This window comes from Bombus pascuorum, chromosome 2 (genome assembly GCF_905332965.1).
Source record: "Bombus pascuorum chromosome 2, iyBomPasc1.1, whole genome shotgun sequence".
Lineage (NCBI taxonomy): Eukaryota > Metazoa > Arthropoda > Insecta > Hymenoptera > Apidae > Bombus > Bombus pascuorum.
In genome coordinates, this window is record NC_083489.1 from 618,700 (window position 1) to 634,960 (window position 16,261).

Here is a 16,261-nt window from a genome sequence, read left to right on the forward strand (position 1 = left end):
TTTTCAATTTATAATATTTCTAAGTGCCAATATAATATAATTATGCATGTTTTGTATTTTCGCTGTGCATTTCAATACTTTTTATGCAATATCAATTAAAGATACTGTTCAGAATAAATATTTAGAAGAGGGTATATTTAATATGCGTAGATTGTATTTGAAAAAATTTGCGAATACAGATGAGAATTTTTATAGAGCTTATCTGATAAGTCTTATTCCGTACAAATGTATTTGTGATATTAGTTGATTGGAGATGCGCTATGAAAGAATATTACATAAATTAGCGCGGTATAGGTAAGTATTTTAATTATAGTCTAATGCAAGTGTTTTGTTATGTGTATTCACAATAATCTTTTGACACTGTTTCAGTAATCAAGTTTTTTCTCAATCTAACCTATTAAGCATTGTAAAATTTACACGTAGGAAGATGTCAACAGATCCAAAAGCTTTGGAAAAATCTAAATTTGTATTAAAAGATATGTATTTTGCTGGTGTTAAAGCAGTTTCACCTAAAACTCTTATGCTAAATAAAGTCAAATTTAAAGATGGAATATTATACGTCGGAGACCAAAGTTTTGAACTTAAAGAAAATGTTTATTTAGTTGGTTTTGGCAAAGCTGTCATGGGTATGGCAGTAGTTCTTGAACATATGCTTGGCAGTTATTTGAAGAGAGGTGTAGTTAGTGTTCCCTCTGCATCGACAGACTCGATGTGGAAATCTGAAGACAAATCATATTTTCCTTTAATAGGAAGTGGCGTAGTAAAATATTACGAAGGTTCTGAACATAATCAGCCAGATGATAGATCTTTAGAAACAACACATGAAATTATAGACTTAGTCGAATCTCTTACAGAAAATGATACTTTAATTGTATTGATATCCGGTGGTGGTTCTGCATTGCTTTATATGCCAAGGCCAGTAATCGAATGCGAAGATAAATTATATGTTTGTAAAATGCTTCAAGCAGCTGGAGCTGATATAAAAGAGCTTAATATAGTGAGAAGTAAATTATCTATGGTGAAAGGTGGTGGTTTAGCTCGAATGGCCTATCCAGCTACGATTATCAGTTTAATATTATCTGATATTGTAGATGATCCTATAGAGTTAGTTGCTAGTGGTCCAACGGTATACAATAGTAAAGGTCCAAAAGAGGTAATAGCTATATTGAAAAAATATAATTTATTTGAACGTGTAGATGGTGATGTGAAAAAACTTTTAACGTCTAAAGAAAAATTTAAAGATAAGGAATTGCTAACTCGAAAGAAAAAACAATTCAAGCATGTAACTAATATTATTTTGGGAAATAATACAGTGGCGATTGAAGCAGCTTCCTTGCAAGCATATCATCACAAGTTAACTCCAATAATATTAAGGCCTGATGTTGTAAGTAATGTACATGATGTCAGTTTAGCATATGTTCATATAACAAGTTTGATATGTCTTGCATTGGATAAAGCTTTAGAAAAAGAAGAATTTTTCGAAAAAGTAAAAGATATTCCTGTACTTTCTTTATCTGCTGCTAAAGTGGATGAAATTTATAACTTAATTGACAATGTGAGTGAAGAAGGAATAGTATTGATTGGAGGTGGTGAACCAACAGTAGTAGTTAAAGGAAAAGGGAAAGGTGGTAGAAATCAAGAATTAGCACTACATTTTTCATTAGACTGGTTAGCAAAAATTAAAGGTTACCCTCGATTTTCGGAATATGAAGTAATAATGTTGAGCGCGGGAACAGATGGACAAGATGGTCCAACTGATGCAGCAGGTGCATTTGGCTATCCTGCTATTGGCCCACTGATACATGATGTATATGCAAGAGTAAAGTCTATAGCATCAAAAGTAATAATTAAAGAGGAGGAAAAGAAAGAAGCTCTTAGAAAAAAGCTGGAAGAGCAAGAACAACTTAACATACAACAGCAACGTAAAGATTTATGCAAAACGCAACAATTAAGTGGGTTTATAACAAATAAAAAGAAAGAAATAATAAAAACAATGGAAAAAGAAGTTAGTCCTAACAAAGAAATAGATGAAAATGATGAGGATAATGTAGTTCCATTTATACTTCGAACAATGGAAGTAGAACGTATGTTACCTGAAAATGCTTTAAATGAGAATGATTCATACAATTTATATTCTCGATTTAAGAGAGGTACAGATTTATTTAAAACTGGTTTTACTGGTACGAATGTCATGGACTTACACTTCATTTACATAAAAAAACGTAAATGCGACTGTAAAATAGATTTTGGAAAAGAACTTTTCCAAAATGCTTTAGATGTACATGATTTACATATTGATATCTCAACTATAGAAAGATATAAAAATTTGTATAAACGAGAACCTTTTGATTGGGATAAATTGTTGTCTAGACCATCGGCTGTGGCTGAGGAAAAGATCGACCAACTTAATATAAAAATTATTGATGCTAATTTGACTGATCCATGTTGTCGCAAAGACAGAAAATTCCCGCTTAAAAATCTTTTGGAAGATAAAGATTTACCACTGTAACATATTTTGTAAAACAGGGAAATTTTCTACGCTATATTAAAAATCTTATAAATTTAAATGAAAAGTTTTATTGTTTAAAGATATTTGTATACATTAGAACTTAAACACGAATAAATAATATATGCATGCAAATTATCATTAAAATTTTTTAAAGTACGAATAGTAATACTTATCACACTGATTTTAATGCGATATACACAATAGATTTATCCGTTTAACTCCTTTCGTTAAATAGAATTAACCACCACATGTAACATACGTATATATGAAAGTATATACAATTCACTTTTAATCGTCATTAACCCAATCAAAAACTTGATTAGTGAGATTCATTAACATTTGTTTATATTAAACAACGAGATTAAAATAACTTATATTTAGGTAAAAATTTAGAAATAAATTTTTATTTAATTTATTTCTAAATTTTTATCTAGCACACACACACGCGCGCGTTCGCACATAGTACGCATGCACGCACACGTTCGCACATACAATGCTCATTCTACATACATAATAGCAAGTGATTTGTACTACACAATTACCTTGTATTATTGTTGCATATAATATACACGACGATATTTAGTACAAAAATTCGTATTGTGCGCTAAAGATCCCAGCTAAACAAATGATGTTTAACTAGCATATCACGCACGCCATCTTTCAGAGGTTGTGATTGTTCTTTTTTTGGTGGTAATTCCCAATCAGGATTTAAATTAAATGCAAATTGACTTAATATTCTTAATTCACATTTAATTTGTACCCAGCCAGGACTATTGATAAAACTCCATGGTTGGTACCTGTAAAATTAATAATACGTAAATTATTGCAATAAAAAATATAATAGAATTATAATAAACTATTATTATTTTGTTCAATATATATCTAGTACCATTTTTGTACAACTTCTACACACGAACATAAAACTTCAAGCCATAAATGTAACACTTGTTCATTTAATCCGAGACAAATAAGAGATCGTAATTTTACATCCATTTGAGCATGTGCATTATCGTGGGTTAAATTTACTGACTGAACGCATCGGTATAATAACTGAAATAAAATTGATTAGTGTTAGGTTATAAATGTGGATCAAATAATTTGTTGTAAAGATAAATAGTACTACCTCTTCAGGCGTGAGAACTTTACCATCTTCATCCAGTCTATATGTCTTACATAACACTAATCTACTGTAAACTGAATTAAAGTCCTTTTCCACTTCTCTATTTGAAGCTTCTTCGATAAAAAGCCATGGATGACATGGGCCACCTAAGAATGATGGTCTACGCATTCCATGTTCTAATACTGCCTTAATAGCGGGGCACAAAGTTCCCCTGACTAAATCAGTAACAGCTTCACTAACTGCATCATCTCCAGCACACGTATATTGTTTACTTCTTTCATCTAATAATTCTACAAATTTTGCAGGAAACCATCCTCTTAATCCATTAAGTTCTCCAACCCAACAATGTTCATCTTTTTGACTTATAATTGTAATTATATCATTTTTTCGAAAACCTAATTCATCATCATCATGTCTTTCAAAATCTGTATAATGTGATCATAGAAATTGAAAGAGAAATGATCTTATTGTATATTAATATTACGTATAATTAGGAATATTTTCACAACTTAAATATATGTTAATGACATACCTAATAACGCCTTAGCTCTCCTTTTTCTAGTCCGTGAAACATTAACATAATTATCATGATCTTTTGCATGACTCTCCATACTATAATCTGCTATAAGCACAATACTATTTAATTTCGGGTCGACATTTATAAAATGTCTAGCAACTTGCAAAACAGCTTCCCTTAAATCAACCAATATTTCTAAAATATTTAGAACGTGTGATTTTCAATTTCTTTAAAACGTCACGTTTGTTTTATTCATGGCATCAATATACCTGTCTGTCGAATATTTTTTGACTTTGCATCATCTTCAGTATCATAACTTCCAAACAAGAACGTTTGAAACATTGATTTATTTTTTTTCATTTGACGCCTTCAAGAAAATACAGACCATTATAACAGTTAGAAATAGAATGTTTATATCAGAAATTTAATTATAAATAAATATTTAATTAAAAACTTAATGAAAACATTTCAAACGATATAATTTTAAATTTATTATACCTATTGAGATGTTGTTTTGGTAAATTTGGTACAGCATCAGGATTACCCACTAAACCACCTTGATCTGCCATTAAATAGGCCAGGTGTCTACGTCTGTGAGTTTCAACCAAAACGTCTGTTAATGATCCACTTACTTCTAAAGACGTCTAAGAAAAGATGATAACTTTCGGTTATAGAAATTAGCTCATTACCTGTATAACAAATTTTAATAAGAATTGGAAAATGAGAACTTACTTTAAATAATAGATCGACATCGTCAATATCTCCGGGTATATCCGAAAGAGCATTAAATATTTGTGCAGAGTTTTCTAATTCCTTTAATTCATGTTCTAAAAAGATATTTAATATTTTACACTTGTGAATATATTTACTAGCAATATTATATACCTTTAATTTTTAACATTCCAAGTGTAACTTGAAACAAAACTATAGATCCATCAAAAAGAAACATATCCCATATACGAAGCAATATTTTCTTATGTACAACAGATGCAAATAAAGTCAGGAACCAATGTAAAGATATTAAACTTAATTCTATATCATGTTGAACTAAAACATGGTCGATATCAGGGAGATAATTAGCCACTAATGTACGAAGTACTCTTTGATCAGCTTGAATACCTGTGAAATATTTTTATAATTGAAATCCATTATTTTTTTACGCAATTTATTACATGTTAGTAGTATATTACCTAATAACGTTGAAGAATAGTAAGATGCTGGCAATAAATCTTCTACTATTGTAGCCATCATCCAAAAAGCATCTTCTTCTTCTAATAATAATAAAAGAGAAGCTGCTATTGTTCCTGTACCTTGGCAATATCTTTGCAAAATAAATAGATTATACAATAAATAAATAAGGATATTACATACAATATTATTTAATAAAAGTATCATTACCCAATATCAGGATATAACCAAGCAAGAGCGCGCATAACACGTCTTAAACGTGGTATTCCTGTGCTGTGAAGGTGGCTAAAACATGCATTAGCAGGCATAATACGTAAAAGATCCTTTTCAATCTGTTTATTAGTTACCAATGCGTCATTACTTGATGCTTTTACTATATCTTTATACATTATCTCAGAAGAACATTTTTTCTGAAGTGCACCTGCAACATTAAATAAAGTAATTTATCTTGTATCTGTATATTGTAAAATGTTAGGGATGGGGGAAGTTGTTGCGATGAAAATTTTGGACAGGAATGAGTGAAATCTCGTTACCCTTGTATTGTTTGGGACCTCAAAACATAATTTGGAACCTGACCAGATAATTGATCAGATTCAAAAACCTGATGTCCCTTACCTGACATTCTCATCCAAATTTGAGGTCTCAGAGAGTGAGGTATACCACGATGAACCATATCTCGCAATTTATCTGTACGTGGCAATCTTCTATCCATATTCTGCCAAGAAAATTCAGCTACTTCTTTATTATGGCTGAATTCTAACAGAGCAACCCATTGTAGTCTAAATATAGAGGTATTTAAAATTAGCTTTATTAATTTTATTAATTTGATAACTATTGTTCATTTGATTTCTTCATACCTATGTTGGGGATCTTCAACAAATGGGATACCTAACAACTTTTTTGAACTTTGCTCTGGGCCATCTTCTTCTTCTACACGAAATCCAAATTCATCAAACCTATCATATATTATATTTGTATACATAAGAAAATTAATTATGATGTATTAAATTATTATGTGTTATAACAGTATTTTATACTAAAAAATTTGTTATAAACACCTATATTCAGGTTGCGAATTGGGATCATCAGGTTGATTTAATTTAGCTAAAATATCTTGGGGCCACATGGATGGCGTTAAGGCAGAAAATGGACCTCCTGGTGCGGGAGATAAAATTTCGCCACATAATCCTGAAACTTCTACTTCAAATTCATCTTCAGAAGCAGCAGTTTCCAATTTTTTCTAAAGAATAAAGATATTGTGTAATTTCAAATGAACAATATGCTAACAATGTGTAATCTGGCACTTGGTAATTTATGGTAAACTAAATATTACTTTACAAAAACTCTTTATTTTCACAGATACCAAACTTTTAATGCTCCTTTATTCATAAATAAAATAATCGAATGAAAAATTCATTAAAATCAAATAGATAAAAATACTAACGTTATGGTCTTCTTTTCCAACATAACCTTCATGATCACGAACATTAAATAACGATTTAGCGATATCCATTTTGTAGAGTTTTTAGATATTTATTTATTGTTTTCTATATATTTGTTTACTTATTATCTTACATTATTTTATTTTAATGGTATCATTATATTCCTCGTATTTAAAAAATATTAATCTATACACGACGTTCACGGTATTGACACTATTATTCTGCCATTATATTTATGTCGCCATCTAACGAACCTACTGACAATTAAACCGATAACACACCAATATAAATATTTAAATCTGCGCAATGACTTACAGATAGTAAATTTATCGTCTGTTACGTTTAAAACAATTTTTGTGGAAAACTCATATAATAATTGCTGAATGGTTGATTTACAATTATGTTATCTTATTATACATTTTCAGTAATCCTTTACAAAAATTATACGTTATATATAAATAATATATTATTATCCGATGGATATTAAAAAGTATGTTCCAAATCGATAAAGGACAGGTAACACGTATTAAAAAATATTTATTCGTATTGTATAACAGTTTAACATTACGAAGCAAAAAATTGATTACGTATCAAGTGTTTACTACATATATATAGCTATGAATCAGAATGAAAATAAATGTAGCTCATTTCAACACATCACGTATTGTTTATTGTAATATTCTACATAGTACATTTATCAAGTTACGTTCTAATTTTCTTATTATGTAAGAACGATTCCTACGAAGAAGACAAATTAATTACACGTAACTAATTGAAGTTGCACATAAATATGTGTAAGAATTAACATTATGTTGTTTTAAACGCGATGCCATAATTCCGGTATACAGGAGCTTGCAATTAACGTGTATCAGCAGGTGTGCTATAGTATATGGAAGAAGCGGGAAAAGTATCTCGACCAGAATCTAGGGTTTTTCGTTAGCATTCACGGTATCGAGCTGCGAATTGGACTTTACCGCCGACATTATACATAGAAAATGAATCCGATTGGGCAGCGTGGCACGAAGGCCACATCCGGCAGCAGCACTGCAGTATTGGTCGATCCCGCTTCAGTAACACCGAAGTTGGTCGAATTTCCTATATATTATTGATAAATAGCTCGCGTTACTCGTGTGACTTTTACCATAAAATCGACGTCGGTGTCCGTAATTAAGGAAGGAAACTCTCGGTCCACCGGAAACGTCGTATATACCAATAACCAAGAAGAGACGCAGAAACGGTTAGGGAGTAAGCGCGTTAATTCTAACAAGAGAATCATCGTAAGGGATTATCGTACATTGGGTGTGACGGACATTTATATATCCGAACGCGAGTTGCATGAAAGTCGTGCCGTGTTGCGTGAAGTGTTGAAGGAACGCTCGATTATTCGTGGATCTCGATGGGTGTATGTGCGATTATGTCGAGCGCCACCGAACCGAGGTGAGCGTTATAGAAGGGGAAACTGGCCAAAAGAAGCTGCCTTCGAATCTGTTTTTTGCTCCGCCATTGTACGCTACGAGAGTACCGCGAAGGAAGCCGCTTGCCTCATTTTCCCCGTGTTTTTATCTTCAATTACATTTTAACGTACCGAACGTTAGCTCGACCGTGTAAACGCGCCTACGTCCGCGTTTAACGCACCGTCTCGTGGTTACGCTATTCACGAGGCGAAGCACGTTAGTGTATTCTATCTTTCTCTGTTTCGTGTTTTCTATCTCGCTCTAACTTTTTCCCTTGGTCTCTCTCTCTCTTTGACACGCACGCACACACACACGCACACACAACACATACACGCACGCACACATACGCGTGCGCTCGCGCAAGCACGCACGCATATACACGTACATTTCTCATTTTCTTTCTCACTCTCTTTCCCTTTCCCTCTGGTGTATATAATACCTCTCGATGCCTTCGACATCTCTGCGGAAGTCGTATGTGTAAAGGTTTTTCGCGTACGTGGACATCGGTGAATACGCGAAGTGATTCGTATAATAGTAGTGTCTTTTGCCGGGGATACAAATCTTGCGCGTCATTATGCAATAGACGACGTGCAACTGACGAGAAAGAACTGCCTCCTCTGTTGAGGACGAGGACGGCGGTGGTGTTGTGCGGCATGTTTTTATCTTTGTTTTCCAATTCCGTGCCACGACGAGGAAACGCTGCCGCTACTGCCGCCACCGCCGCCGCCACCGCTGCTGCTGCTGCTGCTGCTGCTGCTGCTGCTGCTGCTGCTATTACTGCTGCTGCTATTACTGCTGCTGCTACTGCTGCTACCACTGCTGCTACTACTACTACTGCTGTTGTTTTCTATATTTCGCGACGAGTAATCACGTGGGAATGCGTCAAACGATGCAAGCATATCTGTTATTAATCTCCACGACATGTATACTTGGTAGTGATATCTAGTGTAATTATGTGCAACACTCCGTAGTGCTGACCGGAAATTTCTACCTTCGATTAAGCTTCCTTCCTACCTCCTTAATCACTTTTATTCAACGTTCTATCCTTCGTTATTTCGTCAAACAACACAGTGTTCGGGACTTTATTTCACAAACGCGTAGCAGCGTTTTGTTTCATCGCATTCCAATTTCTTAATAACGCGTTGATATCGTTATTCGCCGGCAGCCGCTTACCGTCTCAGCTTACTCTACGTTCGAAGTTCACCGCTCGAATACTGTGATCCGACATATATTGGAACATATATCTTCGTGGGAAGAACGATCTTGCTTCTCTGACGTTCCTCTTCGCTTACTCCGCGTGTTTGGATGTTGCCACACCGAGGAGTATCGGTTTGAAGAATCTGCGATTTTCAACGGGCTTCCTATTCTGCGAGCGAAGAGTACAAGGTAAGCGAATTTTTATGTTTTACTTGCTTCTTTATTAAATTAAGTATCGGTGGCCTTTCCCTCTCGCTTTCGATATTTCGAAATAAAAATTGTTTCACGTGATGCTGATCACTAGTACATATACTAATTAATTATGCATTAAAATTGCTTCTATTTTTAGGTATTCGTGATACTAACTACTAATGACTTGTTTATTTATGCATTTTTTATTTGATGGTTTTTATTAAACGTTTGGCAAATGACAGCCAGCTTGTACCTTATAAACATATGAATGCTGAAAAGGAAATTAAATAGTGTAATTTGCGATTTATATAATAACGTAGTATTTTGTTAGATATAAATACATTTGTTCTGTATACTATTAATTTATTCAATATATGCTATTTACATTTAGGTAAATTTAGTCTTAATTCTTGTAAATATACTTCCTTAGATGTATTATAATGAGTATCTTAATGTTAATAACGGAAAGCCAAAGTAATTGTTACATATATATGTATATATATATAATCTTAATATAAATAATAATATATATAATCTTATAAATATTTATTTTTGTATATTTATTTGCAGATTAAGGTTATGAATTGGTCCACAACACGCAAATGAAACACAGAAATGAAGAAATTAAACAGGATGGAGAATAATGTTGAAACAACATAATATTAAATGTGGAATGAATGAAGAAAGAGTACGTGGTTCAAAAGGGAAATAAAACAGAAGAAATTATTCCAAAGCATAACAATAGTTAATACAAGTGCAGGACAATAAATCAGTAATGGATGAATGGGAGTGAGAACAGCACATGTGAAGTGTAGGTGTGGGTGCGTACGCACGTGGGAGCCTCTGGATGTCGAGGCCGCAGCACTGGCAGTGTCAGTGGCAGTGATGGCCCCTGCTCTGACGGAAGGTGGTCCTCAAAAGCCTGAAAATTTGCTCCCTTCCCTTCCAGCTGGTGGATTTCTTTCCCCAGAGCAGGCTACAGAGTTGTGCCAGAATCGTGAAATTCTGGCGAAATTTGTTGTTTCTGCAAACGTCCAACCATCAAAGATTGATGAACAGTGCTTACATGGTATATCCAAAGACCTCATTCGTGATGTCATCAACTCGAAATATGCCAATGATCTTGATAGTTTGTCTACATTTACGCACGGATCTGACTTGATTACAAAGAAGGCATTGATAAAACAGGACTGTGAACAACTGGACATTACGGGCAGTCCTGCGAAAAAGGTGACTGATACTATAATGAACGACCCATCTATGGGTGATCAAGCGGACAATATGGGTTTCTTGAAATCAAGCGCAGATTTGCCTTTGGTGGGCTCAGAAACAATAGGAGATAATAAAAGTCTGGATGTGGATCAAATAATGGCCTTTGGTACAGATATAACTGCGGATAATGAACAATGTAACATGAGCAATGTTGGTGATATTGGACAGAATGTTGAGGAGATTTTACAAGTTATTAAATCTATTGAAGGCGTGGAGAATGCAGAAAATATATCTACAGGTAGTAATGAACCAGCGCAAAGCACTGTGGATGGAGTCGAAATGTTTTCTATGCCTGAAGAAGGATTTCCTTCCTTTGAAAGAGATTTACTTGATGTTGATGTTATGAGTATTTGCAATATTGCTGATGCAGTGGACCAACAGAAAGTCAATACCTTAAAGTTACAGCAAGATATTGTTGCCCAAAAACAACACGAAAGTGAAAGGAAATGTGCATTTTTATTAAGAAGACTGAGGAAGCTTCAAGCAAGAATAATAGGCAGGCATGTTGCTGAAGAAAACACTGGAGTTCTTGAGCTTGCTCATCATGGAGTGAAAAAATATCTTTTTCAAGAATTGGTTAATATCAGTTCTAAGTCTAATGTTAAAAACTTTCCTGAGATTAGTAGTAGTTTGAGTTCATTTTTGCAAAAAATTGAGAAAATGTGTGTTGCCCAGAGCAATAGTGTGAATCGTCAGCGATTGTGTTGCCGTTATTTTGGTGATGGATCGCGTGACAATTTGAGTAGTACTTCTGGTAATAATAGCAACCGTCAGTCAGTGTTTGGTACACCTCAAGTTAAAGTTAGAGGCGAAGAAGTAGAAAGTGTGGCAGGACCTTTAGCCTCGCAATTACATATTGTGGAATCTAATCTTGACTCTGATTGTACTGCATCAAGTAGTGGTGGAGAAAGTTGTGATGAAATGCAGTCATTTAACAATCCACATCAACAAAGAATATCTATGTAAGTTTTAATTTCTTTTATAAAAAAAAATAATTCATGTTTAGATTTGGGACCATTCTATTTTCTCTATAGTTTTAATAGAATGGAATTGTGAATTTAAAATAATTTTGTACATTTTATTTTCTAGAGTAATTTTGTAATGCAAAATTTAGTACTGTTATCTTAGTATTCCTTTAAACTTCTTTGTTTTTAACACGTATTTGAGTTTATAAAAAACTGAAAACCGAACAATATTTTGGGCCGGTTTAGATAAATTTTATTTGACTATTATGTTGCTTAGTATGGTGAGTTTATGTACATTACTACTAAAAATAATTGTTAAATGTAGTAGAAATAAATAGATAATAAACAAAAACAAAACGATAGGTATATGTTATTTCAATATTTATAGTAATATTTTAAATATTTTCAATACATACAACTGTACTTACTGTAAACTAATTGATAAAATATTTTTTAGCAAAATATCGATTGTTATTTAGTCGGTTAGCATTTATTTACTAATTTATTTCTTATGCTTTTATCAATAATACTTCTAGATCAAAACGAGCAGCATGGAGGTATGCTCAAGATCGTGCAGGTGTAGCAGCAAGATGGACGTGGCTGCAAGCACAAATATCGGACTTGGAATACAGGATTAGACAGCATAATGAATTGCAACGGCATATAAGAGCTAACAAGGGTTTAGTGATACTTGATAATGCAGAAACAGTGAATGGGTATAGTGGTGTTTTACCGGGTTCTACAGGTCGTTATAATTCACCAGAAGGTGAATTACCTGCTAGTAGAACTCGGCCGTTTGTCTGGAGTTTTTACAGGAAGAGGAAATTATTACAACTAGATAAGTTACATGAAGTCTCAAAACGTGCTGCAAAAGCATCAACTGTAAGATGCAATTGCGATCGTGTATTACCACCATGTGCTTTATGCACTGGAAGATTAGATCCAATGCAACCGCAAGAACCAATTGAACAAATGTCTGTACAAGAAAGGGTTGCACTTGTGGATCCTAGTTTTCATCCTGTTTTGTCATTTCCTGATGGTAAAATATTATTTCTGTATATGTTTAGTTATGCACATACCTCGATAAGAAGATATAATTTGTTATGATGTATAGCATAAGGTTTTTGAGAATCTACATTAATCTGTGTAACCTTTTGCTGTGCAGAAATCACACAGGGAACTCATCTTGATGCAATCATGAAAACAGTGGAATGGCAACAAAAAATGTTAAGGGGAAATTTACGGATCACACGTTTAAAAGATAAAGATACCAATGAAAGGAGAAATAAGAAACTTCCAGGGCACAGGGCAAAATATGCAGCTCGGTTAAAAAAATCATCCTCGAGTATTCTTACCGCAAGTATGTAACATGTTGCATTATACAATTGTGTAGTAAAGAATTCTTTTTTAGTCATTTCTGATCTATGTTTGTTGATATTCTTTATGTAGGAATTAAGAAGAAAATGCTAAAAGGAAAGAGAAACAGGCTTGGTCATGATAGAAGCGTTCATGGTTTAAGTAGGAAGAGGGTACAGAAACTGACAACTGAAGATGATGATGATATTAGTGCACTTTCCAGCTCTAGTAAGCATTCATCTCCAGTGCCTTCTCCTTTACATCACACTATTGCTTCTACTACAGAGAAGAACATAGTTAAAGAAAAGAATTCTCATGGGTCAGTATTATTAATTACATTTATTAACAAAAATATACATTAAACATATAATTAAAATTGCTAAAATTTTTTTTTGCTTCAGACGATTGAGGCAAAACTCGTACGATATTGATAATATAGTTATACCATATAGCGTAGCTGCTTCAACTAGGCTTGAAAAGTTACAATACAAAGAAATATTAACACCAAAGTAAGTAACATTTTATTGAATACATTTTTGTATATCAAGTAGGGTAGTTATTAATATTACGCTATGTTTTTTTTTTCTCCAAGGTGGAGGTTATGCGAAGAGCCTTCAAAGTTGGATATTAAAAATGGTGTTATGCATAGGCCTAGTCAAGACAGTGATGTAAGTACATCTAATTATAGGAGTATGAAATTTTAAATAATTTTACACTAGTGAGATTAAATGTATCTTGTAACATTGTCTTTAGTTCGAAGATATGTCAGACGAAACTATAGCTTTAAGACATGAACGAAGCGAACGAGAAGAAAACAAACGTTTTATGACATATATGAATATGCCACATCAGTCTCGTATTCGACATAATCGTAGGACAGATAGTCGGGCAGATAGTGGTGCGAATACACCAGGTAATTGTACATTATAATTTACTTAATTTAAATATCGAAATTAAAATATTGAAATTACCTGCAATTAATCTTCTCGTGTTCAGATAATTTATAAATTATTTCTCAATCGTTAGATCCTATGTCTCCGCACGCAAGTGATTTTGGTGGAGACATGATGTCACCAATTACGTCACCTCCTGCAACTCCACACGTTCAAGAATCAGAACATCAACATAACTCTGATAACTTGCATCGATCATCTGCTTTGCAAAATGCTTTACGGCGTCGTACTGCGCCTATGTTAAGAGTAGGGAAAGACGACACTGGTGCTTCGGTAAATGAAGATGAAAATGAGGTATTATTTTTTGATCTGATTAAAGCACATTTTTAAATACAAAACAGAATATTTAAAGAAGATTGTATATTGTTTTTCGTTAGATTTTGCCGTATGAACCAAGGATATTTCCATTATCCGAAGAAGTATATGACAAAATGCTGGAAGTGATGCCAGACGGGCATTGGCAAGCTTCTTCAGCATCTCTTTGTTCCCGCGATGAAGAAAAAGCGGACGATGTACGTACACTGTGTTTGTATTAAATATTTGAGTGTTAATTATCAGAACTTTTTATTATGAAAGAAATATCTGAATGCTCGTACTGATTATTAATATAAACTTTGAGCCAACTTTCATGGCTCCTCGAGGCTATCCCTGGTAAGCAGTGTTATTTGATGCTTCCTATTTTAAATACAATTGATTTTATTTTTATCGCATATTTCAGATTTTAGTAATATTTAAGAGAGACTGCATTGCGTTTACATGAGTTTTATAAGCATTAGAATATTTTGACGAATTAGCCTGCTGATTGTTTTTTTCAGCTCTTACAAGCTTGTACATTTAAATATAGTTTTTGTAATATATGCAGAATAAACGTTGGAAAAAATAGGTTTTCATAACAATTTAGGTAGATGTTAATATTTCGTTTCTAGGATGGGGAAATGGATTCTCCAGAATCAGATTCGACAGAATCAGCTTGTTGTGACGTAGAGGGTGAGGATCCCAATGATCCTGAATGGACAGTAGCTGACGATAGGGATACTGAAAAGGAAAGAATACGTCCAACGGCTAAAAGATAGGATAAAGTCTTTAATACATACAGCATGTCTACGTCGTCGTTACTATATGCAGAAGCTACCTGTCAATTGTTATATATACCTGTCGGTCATGTAACATGCACCTTAAGTTAATGGTATTATGAATCTGTAAAGTGTATTATAAATATAAATTTTATAACTTCATTCTGCTTAAATTAATGGGAAACCTTAATAATTGCTTTTTAAGTATTGCTATTTCGGCCAAAGCATTAGAATTGTACAGGACTACCATCCTTTTATTTAGAATAAGGATATTGTTATATTTTTCTTTCATTGTTATAACAGATAAAATAGGACATAGTCCTTCAACAGTTAGAATCTCATATGACCAGAAATAGACGATTTTATATTTAAAATAAAATTAAAAAAAAAAAAAAAAAAAAAAAGAAAAAGAGAAAAGAGAAAAAGAAAAAAGAAAAAAAAAAGAAAGAAAAAAGAAAAAAAAAGACAAATAAAAATGTGTATTTATATTATAATCAAATTCTTACGTTAAATAAAAGTGCCAACTAAAATGTTCTGTAGCATTATCCTTCGATGTTGCATATTTTTCCTAGTTAAGACGAAGCGATGTTCATTGTACAATAATTGCAACCATTCGACAAAAATTCAACTACTACGAACACACATAATAATGTATTGTATATATGTCTATATTGTGTACATCGTTATATTTCTATATTTGACTTCTCTTATGTTGTTTATCATTTCTTCAAGTGATTTCATAATTTTTGCATCTCATATAACAGTCAAAAGCAGTTTACCTATTAAATTTTAAAAGGACATGTATATGATCATTTACATTTAATTTATGTATTTTACGTGATTTTGTGTTATCTACAGGTAAGAAGATGGAACTACAGAAGGTTGATATATTTATTAAATTTTAGTTTTTATAAAGAAATGAAATACTAAAAGTAAACGACGTATAATATTTTGTTATCAAGAAATAACTGTACCCTGTATTTTGACTGTTATGTTCTTATTTATAATTTATAGAGCATGAAT

At 33.0% G+C, this 16,261-nt stretch overlaps 3 protein-coding genes across 5 annotated transcripts; 2 read left to right on the plus strand and 1 right to left on the minus strand.

The window, feature by feature from the left end:
- Window positions 1-150: 150 nt before the first annotated feature.
- On the plus strand, window positions 151-2,641 carry LOC132904640 (glycerate kinase-like). The gene is made up of 2 exons (XM_060955303.1): window positions 151-294; window positions 370-2,641. The coding sequence occupies exons 1-2, from the start codon at window positions 254-256 to the stop codon at window positions 2,507-2,509; spliced, it is 2,181 nt and encodes a 726-aa protein (XP_060811286.1). The 5' UTR covers window positions 151-253; the 3' UTR covers window positions 2,510-2,641.
- Window positions 2,555-7,029, minus strand: LOC132904637 (small G protein signaling modulator 3 homolog). The gene is made up of 14 exons (XM_060955300.1): window positions 6,779-7,029; window positions 6,393-6,574; window positions 6,192-6,290; window positions 5,950-6,113; window positions 5,545-5,755; window positions 5,337-5,467; window positions 5,032-5,265; window positions 4,879-4,973; window positions 4,645-4,790; window positions 4,416-4,513; window positions 4,162-4,341; window positions 3,633-4,054; window positions 3,399-3,559; window positions 2,555-3,306 (listed from the first exon to the last, which is right to left on the minus strand). Exons 1-14 carry the CDS (start codon window positions 6,845-6,847, stop codon window positions 3,114-3,116), a joined length of 2,385 nt encoding a protein of 794 aa, XP_060811283.1. The 5' UTR covers window positions 6,848-7,029; the 3' UTR covers window positions 2,555-3,113.
- Window positions 7,030-7,806: 777 nt separating this feature from the next.
- On the plus strand, window positions 7,807-15,400 carry LOC132904634 (KAT8 regulatory NSL complex subunit 1). 3 transcript variants are annotated; one of them, XM_060955292.1, is made up of 12 exons: window positions 7,807-8,213; window positions 9,396-9,616; window positions 10,190-11,853; window positions 12,393-12,895; window positions 13,022-13,216; window positions 13,306-13,531; window positions 13,614-13,721; window positions 13,805-13,880; window positions 13,966-14,125; window positions 14,239-14,459; window positions 14,543-14,677; window positions 15,092-15,400. In XM_060955292.1, exons 3-12 carry the CDS (start codon window positions 10,403-10,405, stop codon window positions 15,236-15,238), a joined length of 3,222 nt encoding a protein of 1,073 aa, XP_060811275.1. In that variant the 5' UTR covers window positions 7,807-8,213; window positions 9,396-9,616; window positions 10,190-10,402; the 3' UTR covers window positions 15,239-15,400. The 3 variants fall into 3 exon arrangements, 2 of the variants coding, with proteins under 2 accessions (XP_060811275.1, XP_060811276.1); XR_009657636.1 differs by having other exon boundaries at window positions 7,807-9,616; window positions 14,543-14,816; window positions 15,092-15,133; XM_060955293.1 differs by having other exon boundaries at window positions 7,807-9,616; window positions 15,071-15,133.
- The last annotated feature ends 861 nt before the right edge of the window (window positions 15,401-16,261 follow it).

Bases quoted from the DNA above. Each gene is read 5' to 3' on its own strand.
- LOC132904634 (XM_060955292.1), top strand. From the start codon at position 10,403: ATGGGAGTGAGAACAGCACATGTGAAGTGTAGGTGTGGGTGCGTACGC. The intron at 11,854-12,392 runs GTAAGTTTTAAT...TAATACTTCTAG, and splicing joins CATCAACAAAGAATATCTAT to ATCAAAACGAGCAGCATGGA. The intron at 13,532-13,613 runs GTCAGTATTATT...TTTTTGCTTCAG, and splicing joins AAAGAAAAGAATTCTCATGG to ACGATTGAGGCAAAACTCGT.
- LOC132904640 (XM_060955303.1), top strand. From the start codon at position 254: ATGCGCTATGAAAGAATATTACATAAATTAGCGCGGTATAG. The intron at 295-369 runs GTAAGTATTTTA...ACACTGTTTCAG, and splicing joins CATAAATTAGCGCGGTATAG to TAATCAAGTTTTTTCTCAAT.
- LOC132904637 (XM_060955300.1), bottom strand. From the start codon at position 6,847: ATGGATATCGCTAAATCGTTATTTAATGTTCGTGATCATGAAGGTTAT. The intron at 6,291-6,392 runs GTGTTTATAACA...AATATATGATAG, and splicing joins AATTCGCAACCTGAATATAG to GTTTGATGAATTTGGATTTC. The intron at 5,756-5,949 runs GTAAGGGACATC...TTAATGTTGCAG, and splicing joins AATTTGGATGAGAATGTCAG to GTGCACTTCAGAAAAAATGT.